Below are 15313 nucleotides of genomic sequence, written 5' to 3'. Positions count from 1 at the left end.
TACTTAATGCTTACTAGGACCTGCTATACCCTCTACCCACTCTTGACTTTCACCTTTAATCGTTTATTTTTTTCTTCTCCCTACCAGCCTGAACTCATTTACACTTTTCCCTCTAAATAAAACATTCAACTCATCATATAAACCTACCTTACGAATTTCACTAATCTGTATTTTTTCAATTTTTATATGCAACTGTAAATAATGTATATCTGTATTTTCGACCTTATATGCAACTGTAAATAATTTTTGTATCTAACTGTAAACACTATTGCAACTGTGAGCTTGTTTTGTATCCAACTGTAAACAATGTACCTGGAGCTTTTCTCCTCGGGTCTCTGCTGAAAAAGGGCACCTGCCCAGCCAGACTAACCCGATTAACAAATGACAAATTAAATAAATAAATATCTTAGTGTGCAGTACTGCCACAGTATACAGTCCAGACTAGAGCTGCAGTAAGACATGCAACACAGCTCACTACAGTGCAGTTCTGCTCAAAAATAAAAAGTGCCCCCATGCATATTTCTCTTGTATATACTGCTAACTGAGCTGTGTTTGGTGATTAGTAAACTCCTTTACTTTTGCTGCATTATCTAGAGCTAAGCTGCACATCTGGGGCTCTTCCTCCAGAGGGAATAAATGGATAAACTGAGTATCAGCCAGATAGTTGTGGGGGGGGGGGGGGTAAAGCAAAAATAAATAAATAAAATTGCTGACAGTTTTCTCATCTTCAAATGTTACTTCCAATTAGGTTTCTCAATAGACTGAAGATAGCATTCCTGTAGGGCCAACCAATCATCCTGGTACTTTTTGCATTCTGGCTTCAGGAATGCTCCCTCAAATCCAGCTCCTTTTCTTCAGTATTGGTTTGCTCCAAATCAAGAGCATTCCTACCCATTATAAACATGTTTCTTCAGTACTGGTTTGCTCCAAATCAAGAGCATTCCTACCCATTATAAACATGTTTGCTTTCTTGAGCTTGTCTTCAGTCAGTGATTCTGTAGTTCTCATATGCATCTTTACGACCTACCACCATTCTGTTTAAAAAGACTAAAGTCCCCATGTACAGTGTTTTTTTTCTCTTCATATCAAAACCAGCCACCAGGGCTGTATTTTGACCACCTCCATCCTTACGCCCCAAATCTCGGCCATCCCTCTTTATCTAGTCATAATTTTTAATCTCCTTTACAATTTATACAGTCTTGTCAAACATCTGATGGTTATAAACAGTGGCGTGTCCATAACAGTTCACTTTTTCTTCTTCCTACATAGCACAAGACCATGGAGCATTACCTGATGGTCCTTATACTTTGTTTATTTTATAACTGTAATAACCCCACTAAGTCCAAGAGTACATGCATACGTAATGACTTTGCTATCCAGATGGTTACCAATGCATCGTACAGGGTCCACTCTATATATTATCTTTTTCCCCCATTTTATTTCTCCACCATTTACCTTTTTATGCAAGCACCCCACTTCTACTAGTGGCATCTTTTTCTCCCTGAGCCTTTTTTTGTATAACAGATCTGGAGAGTGATCTATGTTCTCTAGTTTTCATATTTAAAATAATCAGATTAAATTACCATTATGGGCGGCCATGGTGGTTCAGCAGTTAGAGTTGCCATCTCACAGCAAGAGGTTCTCGATTCAATCCTCAGCTGTGGTGCCTTCTGTGCTTGAGTCTGCATGTCCTCCCTGTGGTCATGTGGGTTTCCGCCAGGTGCTCCGGTTTCCTCCCACATCCCAAAGACATGCTGTAGGTGGATTGAACACTCTAAATTGGCCCTAGGTGTGAGTGTGTGCATGTGTGTGCCTTCTGTGGAAGGTTGGGCACTGGGTTGGCAACTCAACACCGTAAAACTCCACTGCCAATCCTGAACGGACAGGTGATCCTCTGTGGCGACCTCTAACTGGGAAAAGAAGAAGAAGATTAAATTACCATTATAAGAACTTCAGACTTACCATAACTGCAATGTCTTTCATTCAGGAGACCTGGAAAACATGAACAACAAAAGATAGTTTGAAAATAACCAATACCTGTTACTACAGGTTATTAAACCTTTTGAGTCTGTATTTTACTCTGGTTTAATTAACATGCATTAACAACAACAACAACAATTTACTAGAAATTTCATTTCAATGTATTCTACAAAATAAAGTACAAGAAACCAGAAGTGCATGATCCAGGAAATCTGCATTCACCTTCCACCAACTTTTTTGTTGCACATTTAGAAAAAACTTTATAGCTGCCAAAGCCAAAAGTCTGTCTTTCTTCCACAGTCTACTAAGGGGGCAGCCCTACTATTGCTCTAGCATACTGATGAATAATTAAAGGACAACTAGTGACAGAAATTAAAAAAATACTCTTTTGACTGCGTCATGATCTTCCATCCAACACAAATGCCCCTGCATTGTACAAAGGATGAGTGTTGTTTTATCATTTCATCTACTGCAAAATGACATAGTATGACATCTATTATGACTTGGTTTTACTTTTCAAATGGTTATCATAACAGCTCTTACATTAGTGTATTGCTTTTCATACAGGGCATTCAGCGAATATTTTTTTTACATGACATGACTGTATTTAATTAACTAATTTGTTGCTGACCTTAATTGGATGTTCAGTTCCATTTAAACTGTGGTCTTGCCATTGAATAAACTTTTTCCTCCTAGAAGGCGCTGAGACAAGATGCCAGGGGTATGATGATTGTTTAACAAAGTATTCCCTTTGAGACTTATTTGACCAGTTGCTTATTTTATATTAGAGTTTATTTGGAGCTTGTTCTGACGGATCTCTCCAAGAACCCTGCTACAGCTACAGCCTTCTGCCTCCTCTTCTTGGCTCTGACAGACCTAAAATGGCTGCATATTCTGGTAGTTTGTTCCTCAGTGCCTGTAGAACTAGGTTTGTAAACAGTGTTTTGATTTCTCTGTAACATATTCGTCTTCATCACTATCTCCCATACCACATGCTTAGTTAATAAATATATCAGGTAGCATTCATTCAAAAGATGACAGCAGAAGTTGGGAGGTGAGGGGAGGTTTTTATTCTGTTTGCATTTATATGTGTGCAGTGAGGCACTTAGGATTTGTGTAGTACACACATTATTGCATGCCCAAAGGTGCTGCAAGGTAATAGCAAAAAGGTACAGTGTCTTATAGTCCCCTGGTATATGGCAATATCTCTACAATGCAGTCTGAATTTTACATTTAGAAGTTTATGCTTGATAATTATATGTTTAGTGTACTTTAATGTTAAATAGTTCCTTCACATATTTAATAATTGGTTTTCAGGTTCATAAGATTTCACCTGCATGAAATTTTGGTACAAAATTTTTAGTGAAGCCATTTAAGGGACCCTTATGTCAAATTGCATAGGCCTTCAGAGAAATATAACCATACATAATGAAATCTGTGGTTTGAAAAGAAAAGTATATAAGGTGGATAAACCCAGCTGTTATAATTTATCAATACAGTGACCCTCAGGGGAAGATCAGCAATTACATAAATGTTAAAGTATTATACTTTCATGAAGGTTGAACGTCGAGCTGGCACCTCGGTGTTCGTGAAAATCTACTGCCAATCATTAGCGGACCGGAGTTCCGCTGTGGCGACCCCTAACCGTGAAAAGCCGAAAGACACAACAACAACATAGGTGATTACTAGGCATTTTTAAGTCTAGCCATGTTATCTGTTTGTAAATCATATTATAAATTGCCTCAGGGCATCTAGATGAATTTAGGTCACAGAGCATTTATAAGCTGCCTGTGTCCATGAGGGGCATAGGTGCCAGTCCAGGAATAAATTTCCAGCTCCTCATCCATTGGTCAAAATTGTGTTTGAATAGGGTCAGGCATGATGTCTGCTTTACATTGATAGGAAGCCTGGTCTTCATTAAGACTAGTCTCTGAGACATATACCTGTCTCTCCAACATATTTAATTTGTGTTCAAATGAGGTTTAAGCCCTTTGGTCTAGTATTTCTAATAATGTTAGACTTGCAGATGAGTAGAAAGTCCATCAGAAGTTGATGAGATGACGCCTTGTAAGACAGGCAAAGATCGTCTCACAGTAATCTGTTGGACAATGAGTATAAAGATAAGGCTTGGAAGCAGGTCTACATATTCCAAGTGGTTAGCACCTGACATTCCTTTTGTGAGGAACCCCTGTGGGAATTCCAGTTGTTGCATATGCTTGGTCAGGTACATACTGAAAGAACCACTGTAGTCAGTGATTGCCTAATGTGAGCTGAGTACAGTGGGACAAAGACTTCCTTGGACCTAGTTGCCATACATATGCTTATACATTGTGCAACATAGAATGGTTTCCTTACAATAATAGACACAAGATTATCAAGGGACAAGTTACTGTTCACATATCTTTCCAGGTCCATAACTACTGGGGTGTTTTGTCTTTGTGGAATTCCCCAGGCTGGGCAACATTTCAAAGGATACTGTTATAAATTTTTTTGGCATTCAGTTTTAGACCATGGTTCTGATACCATATATTAGTTTGCAGCAAACCCTCTTGGAGGATGTTAGTGTCCTTGGGGCATTCTAAGATTGCATCAAGCTTGCAGTTGTCCAAAACCTTGGTCAAACATAGGCCTTGGATGTTATCATTGATTTCTGAAAATTAGCTGCCAAAAAGGAGTGACTGCAGCACCAAGTTCTGAGGAACTCCACTAGTGACTAACCTTTTTGCGGAGGTAGAGTCCCCTATCCTGATTTCCTGTGTCCTATCTGTGAGCTAGTTTGTTATCCAACAGGTGACATGGAGGTTTGCTGCTAGTTTTGTGAGTTTGTTGACAAAGCGCAAATGTGGAATAGTGTTTAATGTCATGGCCAGGTCACGATAGGCAGTGTGTACCATTTTGCCCTTATCCATAAATTTAGTGACTTTCTTGGAAAAAGTCCACCAGGTTGAGTAGGCTTCCTATGTCTTTATTTATAATATCCATGATAATTCTTTACATATGAGACTATTCAGACTTATGGGTCTGTAGTTACCTGGGTCTGTAAATTGAAGTCAGAAGTAAGGATTAATGAAACGTAAAACTGCAATGTTACATTTAGGCTGCTGCAACTTCAGTGACCTTATGCCAATATACTACGGCACCTAACCACATTCAGACAATATTAATGTTCAATAAAAGGGCAACATAGTAAGACTCAAAGCATGAAAATAAAACCCAGTACAACTACACTGCTGTGCGCCCCCATACAGACATAATAACACAATCAGGTAAGCTGGCCAATGCAATATACTGTTGGGCGACATCAGCAACATATGCAAACATGAGTTAAAGAATAATGTGGGTCATGAATGAACACAATGACAGTGTGTAGAAGAGAAGCAACTATGTGCACTTATCAGCCTAGAGGATAGCATAATGGGGCATGCAACCAATAAAAGGGCAATGTTCAAAGGAAGCAAGCATAAGCTGAACTCAATGTTCCCAAACACATATGCAGTCCACCCCTACCCCCATATAATCAAACAGGACCTGGCATCAAAAGCAGAAGAACATAAGCAAGGCAGCATTTAAGATATGGATTCCATATTGGTGGACACAAAGCTCAAGGACAACACAGCCAGAGCCGAGGTAAGAAGAGCAAAACACTGGTTGCAGGTCTCAAAATATGGAAACTTGGACTATCCTAACATGCTGACCAACACCAGTGTCTAACATGGCACAAGAGACCACCTTTAAAGCACGGCCACATAAAGCTACTTGATATGTAAGGTGTGCAATCCAGCATATATCACAAAAAGTAGACACTGGCATATAGACAAAAGACAGCTACATGGGAACACCAGAAATTAGGCTGTCTCAGAATCAGTAGATTTCTACATTTACAAGAAACAAAACTATATAGGAGCTATAGCACCAATGAATATTTCCATGCTACAGCAACATTAAGACACAGTTTACAAGCACGTGTAACACTATAATTTGGAGACTGTGGCAAGTACAATATAAAACAGGCAATTGTTCATAGAGACTGGTCTGTTATCAGGTAAGCAGAGCATCAGAGAGCATACAGATATTGGTGTGCAGTCATTTCACTGAGCAAAGCAAATGGAAACAGGACTGGTCCAGCACAAGTGTAAGCACAGGAAAGAGTACAGAATGTAGAGAGAGAAAAGCAAACTTATGTCTCGCTGCATTAAAATACATGTGAGTTCACCGAATGGCAGGAAACACACAAGACAACCCAAATGTGTATACAGAGGTAAAACTACAATTCTGTTCAGCACAAGTACCCCAAAGTGTTATGCATCCACAGTGCTGAATGTAGCAACCAGGATAACTGTAAGTGTGAAATCAGTTATCCAGTCCAGTGGCATATTGGAATAAAGTCCTGACTGTGACCCAGGTAACCTAAGTTCAGTTAGTAGCTTGGGTGACTGCTGGAGTCATGATGGTAGGGACAGGGATGAAGGGGCTTTGCCAGTCTGCCTCCCTCAGGGCTGGTGTGCATTATATTGCCCTAGTTTCCCTGTTTAACACAGGATAAATGTGTACAAGTGCCTGTTCTGTGGAAGTGGGGTGTATACATTCTCAGTTTTCTTGCACGTCCTCCACAATAACAACAGCTGGGTGTATTCAATGAGTAAGGTAAGCCCTCAGCTGGGTGTATTCAGTGAGTAAGGCGGGCCCTCAGCTGAGTGTATTCAGTGAGTAAGGCAGGCCCTCTGCTGGGTGTATTCAGTGAGTAAGGCGGGCCCTCAGCTGGGTGTATTCAGAGGGTAAGACAGGCCGTCAGCTGAGTGTATTCAGTGAGTAAGGCAGGCCCTCACCTGTGTGTATTCAGTGAGTAAGTTAGGCCCTCAGCTGGGTGTATTCAGTAAGTAAGGCGGGACCTCAGCTGGGTGTATTCAGTGAGTAAGGTGGGCCCTCAGCTGGATGTATTCAGTGAGTAAGGCAGGCCCTCAGCTGGGTGTATTCAGTGAGTAAGGCGGGCCCTCAGCTGGGTGTATTCAGAGGGTAAAATGGGCCGTCAGCTGAGTGTATTCAGTGAGTAAGGCAGGCCCTCACCTGTGTGTATTCAGTGAGTAAGTTAGGCCCTCAGCTAGGTGTATTCAGTAAGTAAGGCGGGACCTCAGCTGGGTGTATTCAGTGAGTAAGGTGGGCCCTCAGCTGAATGTATTCAGTGAGTAAGGCAGGCCCTCAGCTGGATGTATTCAGTGAGTAAGGCAGGCCCTCAGCTGGGTGTATTCAGTGAGTAAGGCAGGCCCTCAGCTGGGTGTATTCAGTGAGTAAGGCAGGTCCTCAGCTTAGTGTTTTCAGTGAGTAAGGTAGGTCCTCAGCTCACTGTATTCAGTGAGTAAGGCAGGCCCTAATAAACCACAATAACCTTTTAACTAGTTGAGATTCAGCCTTCGTGAGCAGCAGGGATAGCTGTCAAATCCAGTCTCCCGCAACAAACTGAATGTATGGGATCTGAAGACTCTGGTCTGGGCTTGAGAGGGATAAGAAATACCAATCAAATATATCTATATATATATATATATATATATATATATATATATATGTATATATATATATAATATATATATACATATATATATATATATATATATATATATATATATATATATATATATATATATATATATATATATATATATATATATGTATATATATATATAATATATATATACATATATATATATATATATACAGATATAGCTAATATATACATAGATATAGATCCAGCTGTCTATATAGCTATATATATATATATATATATATAGAGAGAGAGAGAGAGAGAGAGAGATAAAGAGATAGATTTATATAGAGATATATATACATATATGGAAGAGCTTACTTTACTTGAAAGTCTTTAAAGTTGACATATGTTTTGTTGACATTTATTATTTATTTATTTACATTTGTTGACCAGGAGAGTCCGACTGGACACAGGTCCATTTTCAGCGGAGGCCCAGGGAGAAAAGCTCCACATTAAGTATTATTTGCATTATACAGTTAAAAAACATAGCATTTAAATATAGACATTAGTCCAGTTAAGGATGCAAGACAAGAAAACAGATGTAAAACAGCTGTAGAACATAGTACAATTTTAAAATATGGTGACATATACTAAACATGGTTACAAATGTAGTTGAGATTCATCAGTGAACAATTGATACAATCTGTTTTTGAGGTACATAACATCCATTAGCAGTTGTTTCTACAAGACGTTAGTATTATGTGGTAGGTAGCTGGGAACATGAGTAGCCAAGCTTGCTAAGAGTAAGTTGTTGATAGGGGGCTGAGATAGTTAGTGGGTGGGGCGAGTGGATATTATTAGAGGGGGTGTTGCAAGGGCATATCTGGCAAGTTTTGAAGTGTGATTTTAGTAAGGATTTAAAGTGGGTGAAGAAGTTACAGAGGTAATTGAGGATGGGAGGGAGTTCCAGAGTTTGGCTATAGTGCAGGAGAATAATGCTTCTCCTGCAGAGTTAATGGCTCTTGTGACCTGTAGGGGGTTTTTGTGTCTGGATCTTAGTGGTCTTGTGGTTATGTAGGGTTGGAGTAGATTCTGGAGGGATGGGACTTTTAGTGGTTGGCTTATTAGTTTGTGGGTGACTGCAAGTTGGTACCATTGAAGGAGGTGGGAGAGCTCTAGCCAGCCCAGTTCTGCTAGTGAGAGACAATGGTGAGTACAGTAGGAAGCCCCTGTGGCGAATTTGGCAATTTTGTTGTAGCAGGTTTCGAGCTTATTTAGATTGCATTGTCTAAGGTTAGTAAATATTGGAGAGGCGTAGAGTAGGGTAGAGATAAGATGAGAATTTGTTACTGAAATTTTAGCTGCTTTGGTAAGTAGTTGCTGACTTCTATATAATGCCCCTAGTTTTTTGTGCACTTTTTTAATGGTCATGGAAATGTGAATGTCAAAGTTCAGTTTATTGTCTATTTCTACTCCTAGTAATTTGGTGTGTTCTGTAGGACGGATGGTGGTGTTGTCTTTTGCTGTGATGTTAAAGTGAGAGCTGTCTAGGGTAAGTTTGGTGGGTTGGAAGATTAGTAATTTTGTTTTGTTTGGGTTGAGTATTAGTTGGGCATCGGATAACCAAGTTTCAATAGATGAAAATGCTTCCTGTGTGACTTTATGCAGTTCTGGTAGGGAGTGGGCTGTGCAGATGATGGCTGAGTCATCTGCGTATTGTATGAGTGTGCCATGTGTTGTGGCTGAGGCTAGATTATTGGTGAAAATAGAGAAGAGTAGGCGCCCCAGGATGGACTCTTGGGGAACTCTTATGGAGACTGGTAGTTGGGGGGATAGGTTGTCCTGCCAAACAACTGCTTGTTGGCGGTCATAGAGGTAACTCTGAAACCAGGTGATGACTGGTTGAGAGAAGGATAGGTTATTGAGAAGAGAGGTGAGTTGTTTGTGTGGGACCATGTCAAAAGCTTTAGAGAGGTCTAGGAAGGTAGCTGAGGAGAGATAACCTGCATTTTTATTTTGTAGGATAGTGTTAGAAAAAGAGAGTAAGGTGGTGGTGGTGCTATGGTTAGGTCGGAAACCGTGTTGTGTGTTGGAGAGGAGGTTGTTAGCAAGGAGGTGATCTGAGACTTGAGAATGAATGCATCTCTCTAGTATTTTGGAGAGTGGCGAGAGAATAGCTATGGGGCGGTAATTGGTTAGATCTGTGGAGGGGCCTCCTTTGTGTAGAGGAATTATGTGTGAGACTTTCCATAGTGTAGGAACATAACTTTCTGACAGAGATCTGTGAATCAAGAGTGATACGGGGTAGGCTAGAGCGTCAGCTGCAAGTTGAATGTATTCACCTGGGAGGTCGTCTGCTGCTAATCTGGTGGTTTTAAGTTTAGTTAGTTGATGTTTTATTTTGGAGGTAGAAACAGGAGAGAAAGAGAAGCTAGTTGAGAGATTGTTAGTTCTAGCTGATGGTGTGGGTTTATGGGGGGGGGGTTGTGTTGTCTAGCTAGTGATAGTACGGCTTGTGTGAAGTGATTGTTGAAAGAGGTAGCAATATTTTTGGAGGAGTGAGTTAACTTAGGAGTGGGTGTACTTACTTTACCTGGGTGGAGGATGGAGTTTATTGAGGACTAGAATTGTTTGGGGTTATGTTGGGAGGAGGTAAGGGCAGGCTGGTAGTATTGGATTTTGTTCTGTTTTATAAGCTTTTTGGTTCTATTGCGTAGTTCTAGGAATTTTTGCCTAGTAGAGGGGGTTTTGGTTTTGCACCAGTTGTCCCACATTTTATCCCTGTTTTTCATTTCAGACTTCATGTTTTATTGTAGCCATGGTAATTGTTGGGCTCTAGTTCAGGAATGTCTTATGGGGGCGTGGTAATTAAGGATGCTTAGGAATGTTTTATTAAAGTAGTTATCTAGTTTGAGGTATTTTAGAGGTTGCCAGTTGCAGTCTTTTAGGGATGAGCTGAATGAGAGAGGGTTGAAGTTAGTTTTTTTGCGTATTTGATGGTAGATGATGGGTTTCGCTTTATAAAGGTGCTTTCTTAGTAAGAAGGTTGGGGAGTGATCCCTGAGGCTGTCAGATAAGCAGCCTGCTATATATGACTGGGGGCTCTTATTGACTAGTATCCAATCAAGGGTGTGTTTGTTGGAGTTATTTATCCTAGTAGGTGACTGGACTAGTTGGGTGAAGCCATGAAGATTTACATGATGGGTTGGGTGGTTGCTAGAGCAGAATTGCCAGTCAGTGTTGAAGTCTCATAGAATTAAAGTTTCCTGAGGTAGGTGGTGGGTAGTCCAGCTGAGGAGGTTTTCAAGTGGAGGGATGTTGTGGCGAGGTGGGAAGTAGCAACCTATTATGTTTAGGGTTTTATTTTGGTTTATTTTAAGGTTGGTATATATTATTTCTTCCTTACCTATTTGGTGAGCTGCTAACTTTAAGACCTAGATGTCTAGATGCTGCTTAAATATTATAGCTATACCACCTTCTTTTTTGTTAAGTCGGTCTACTCTTAGTATATTGTAACCAGTAGGGAGGATTTGCTCATTAGTAATGTGTGGTTTTAACCATGTTTCTGTAAGGATCACTACATCAGGGGAGTAGAAGTCTATGGTAGCATGGAATTCATGCACCTTGTTGCATATACTTCTAATATTTAGGCTGTGATTTGGGGAATGTGGTTTGTAGTCTGATTTTGAGGGGAGAGGTTGAAGATAGAGGGACCAAGATTAGGATGGATGTCTCCGCTGAGTGCTAGGTTAGATATGGATGAGATTATTAGTTTTATCAATTTCTGTATATGCTTGCTTATAAGGGAAGTTTTTTGATTATGTTCTGTGGGCAATAGGTATGGTGGTAGGGTTATGTTAGGTAGTGGGGTTGTTTTTAGTTTAGGTATTGTGGTCTGTAGTCTATATAGAGGGTGTATTGGGAAGGTTGTTGACCTGATGAGAGAGTAGTAGAGTAGAGGTGGGATATGAGTGGTGGTGTGTGTGGTTGTACAGTGGTAGTGGTTGAGTGCAGGAATGGCGGAGGTTTGGTAAGATGTGATGTATGCAAGGAGTGTGCATGCAGTGAGTGTAGGTATGGTGTGCTTGTACATAGCTGAGTAGGAGGGATAGTAGTGAGAAGTTGTAGGAGGACGTATAGGTGTGGTGATGTTATAGGTTGAAGGGTGGGATGGGTTACTGTTTGTAATAAAGGTAGGACCACTGGGGGTGGGTGGAAATTGGGGGAAGGGAGGGGAGCGTAGTGGGCAACAGATGAAGGAAGACTATCAGTAGGTTTACAGGTTATAATGAAAAGGGCTGTCCCTGATTAGGCTGCAATTGTTCTTGTGGGGAGAGGAAGGATCAGAATAGACTAGAAAAGTTAATAGCAATAGTATGATGAAAAGAGCTGGCCCTGATTTCACAGATATGCAAGTCTACAGAAACAATAAGAAAAGGCAGTAGATACTCTGACTTGCTTGTTTTGCATACCTGTCTTACTGAAATAAAATAAACCAATTTTACCAAGGAGTTCTGTTGAAATTAGGAAGACAAGAATTTATAAGAGAAAAGGTTTAGTTTGGCTGACAAAACAGGTCTACTACTTTACAACGAACTGTCACTTAACTGAAAAGAAAAGTAGAACCCCACTTCAGTGAAAGTGCACTTCAATGAAACTGCACTTTTGCTGAAGTCTAGGCGCGCGATCACCTCACAAATAAAAAAAAATAACAAAAACATGCTTTTGCAGGGGGGCAAGCCCCCCTGCACCCCCACACACCTCCTATTTAAATATGCCAACTCCAAAAGTGCACTACAGTGAGGAAAAGTAAATATTCCCATTCCGCTCTGTATTGTGATCTCCATAGTCAGTTTTCAAAGTTTTGGTACTTCGAACAAATGAGTTTGTACAAGTGAAGTTCAAAGTACTGAAACTTTAACTAAAAACAGTAGACCCGACAAAACATATAGCCAACAGGTGTTTGAGAGTGCACAATCCCCAATACTGGGAAATATGACCTTTCCTTGGTATTGTGCACTCTCAAAGTTAGTATGTATAATTAGCAGGGAATTTGGGGGTGTCACCCTTCACATAGAGTGTGCACTAGGGCAAGTCCCCCTCAAAAATACTCTGTTATTGTTGCATACTCTGAGGTTTTGACTCAGTGACATAGACATTAGTGACATGGACATTTGAGTGTTTAGATTATTTGAAGTACATACAGTGTGACAGCAGTCTGATACGTCTGTACTGCCCACAGTTGCGAATGTCCCCTTTGTTGTTATACACACTGGCCCTAGAGTGCTTATTCTCCAGTCAACTGGAATATGTTTTTCTCTCCGTACTGCTATGGGTACTCTCAGGAGCCAATTCTCACCTAACTCACCCAACATCTTGATGATATCTGGCGTGACCTCATCGGAGCCTGCTGTTTTCCCTGACTTCATTTTGCTGATCTTAGGTGGGGTCCTATACTTATTTCATCGCAAGTTATGTCAGGGGCAGTACAGCTTCTGTGGGGTTTTGTTCATTCAGAAATGGCTGGTAGTACTCCTTCCATCTGCCTTTGATGTACTGTGGACTGTTAAGGAAGTTGTTGCCCCCCCTATGAGATGTATTAGATCTGCCTTTGCTGTACTGTGGACTGTTAAGGAAGTAGTTGCCCCCCTTATGAGATGTATTAGATCTGCCTTTGCTGTACTGTGGACTGTTAAGGAAGTTGTTGCCCCCCCCCTTATGAGATGTATTAGATCTGCCTTTGATGTACTGTGGACTGTTAAGGAAGTTGTTGCCCCCCCCCCATGAGATGTATTAGATCTGCCTTTGATGTACTGTGGACTGTTAAGGAAGTTGTTGCCCCCCCTTATGAGATGTATTAGATCTGCCTTTGATGTACTGTGGACTGTTAAGGAAGTTGTTGCCCCCCTATGAGATGTATTGGATCTGCCTTTGATGTACTGTGGACTGTTAAGGAACTTGTTGCCCCCCTTATGAGATGTATTAGATCTGCCTTTGATGTACTGTGGACTGTTAAGGAAGTTGTTGCCCCCCCATGAGATGTATTAGATCTGCCTTTGATGTACTGTGGACTGTTAAGGAAGTTGTTGCCCCCCCTATGAGATGTATTAGATCTGCCTTTGATGTACTGTGGACTGTTAAGGAAGTTGTTGCCCCCCCTTATGAGATGTATTAGATCTGCCTTTGCTGTACTGTGGACTGTTAAGGAAGTAGTTGCCCCCCTTATGAGATGTATTAGATCTGCCTTTGATGTACTGTGGACTGTTAAGGAAGTTGTTGCCCCCCCTATGAGATGTATTAGATCTGCCTTTGCTGTACTGTGGACTGTTAAGGAAGTTGTTGCCCCCTTATGAGATGTATTAGATCTGCCTTTGATGTACTGTGGACTGTTAAGGAAGTTGTTGCCCCTATGAGATGTATTAGATCTGCCTTTGCTGTACTGTGGACTGTTAAGGAAGTTGTTGCCCCCCCTTATGAGATGTATTAGATCTGCCTTTGATGTACTGTGGACTGTTAAGGAAGTTGTTGCCCCCCTTATGAGATGTATTAGATCTGCCTTTGATGTACTGTGGACTGTTAAGGAAGTTGTTGCCCCCCCTTATGAGATGTATTAGATCTGCCTTTGATGTACTGTGGACTGTTAAGGAAGTTGTTGGCCCCCCTATGAGATGTATTAGATCTGCCTTTGATGTACTGTGGACTGTTAAGGAAGTTGTTGCCCCCCCCCCCATGAGATGTATTAGATCTGCCTTTGATGTACTGTGGACTGTTAAGGAAGTTGTTGGCCCCCCTATGAGATGTATTAGATCTGCCTTTGATGTACTGTGGACTGTTAAGGAAGTTGTTGCCCCCCCCTATGAGATGTATTAGATCTGCCTTTGATGTACTGTGGACTGTTAAGGAGGTTGTTGCCCCCCCTTATGAGATGTATTAGATCTGCCTTTGCTGTACTGTGGACTGTTAAGGAAGTTGTTGCCCCCCTATGAGATGTATTAGATCTGCCTTTGATGTACTGTGGACTGTTAAGGAAGTTGTTACCCCCCCCCTTCTTATGAGATGTATTAGATCTGCCTTTGATGTACTGTGGACTGTTAAGGAAGTTGTTGCCCCCCTTATGAGATGTATTAGATCTGCCTTTGATGTACTGTGGACTGTTAAGGAAGTTGTTGCCCCCCTATGAGATGTATTAGATCTGCCTTTGATGTACTGTGGACTGTTAAGGAAGTTGTTGCCCCCATGAGATGTATTAGATCTGCCTTTGATGTACTGTGGACTGTTAAGGAAGTTGTTGCCCCCCCTTATGAGATGTATTAGATCTGCCTTTGATGTACTGTGTACTGTTAAGGAAGTTGTTGCCGGCCTCCCCCTTACGAGATGTATTGGATCTGCCTTTGATGTACTGTGGACTGTTAAGGAAGTTGTTTCCCACCCTATGAGATGTATTAGATCTGCCTTTGATGTACTGTGGACTGTTAAGGAAGTTGTTGCCCCCCCCCCTTATGAGATGTATTAGATCTGCCTTTGATGTACTGTGGACTGTTAAGGAAGTTGTTGCCCCCCCCCCTTATGAGATGTATTAGATCTGCCTTTGATGTACTGTGGACTGTTAAGGAAGTTGTTGCTCCCCCTATGAGATGTATTAGATCTGCCTTTGATGTACTGTGGACTGTTAAGGAAGTTGTTGCCCCCCCCCCCATGAGATGTATTAGATGACTATTTTCTTTATCATTCTGTCGTTACCTTGGAACCTTGCCTCTGGTGCTTGTTCTTAGCCTCTTTGATAGCCAATCAGTATTCCTTCTCAGTCTGGTCCACTTTTTCTATCTCTTTTTTCCTGTACTCCAATCTTTTGAT

General features: G+C 41.0%; 1 protein-coding gene across 1 annotated transcript in view; it reads right to left on the bottom strand.

The window, feature by feature from the left end:
* The window catches only part of CPED1 (cadherin like and PC-esterase domain containing 1), a 2422552-nt gene that overhangs the window by 1497032 nt on the left and 910207 nt on the right, over nt 1–15313 (bottom strand). Inside the window, exon 14 of the mRNA XM_044087326.1 lies at nt 1963–1992. Within this exon, the coding sequence (XP_043943261.1) occupies nt 1963–1992 (30 nt within the window). The remainder of the gene's footprint in view (nt 1–1962; nt 1993–15313) is intronic.

Source organism: Protopterus annectens, chromosome 11.part0 (genome assembly GCF_019279795.1).
Source record: "Protopterus annectens isolate FY-2018-M chromosome 11.part0, PAN1.0, whole genome shotgun sequence".
Lineage (NCBI taxonomy): Eukaryota > Metazoa > Chordata > Ceratodontiformes > Protopteridae > Protopterus > Protopterus annectens.
The sequence above is the reverse complement of the archived record's forward strand: the minus strand, read 5'-3'. Positions and strand labels throughout refer to the sequence as shown.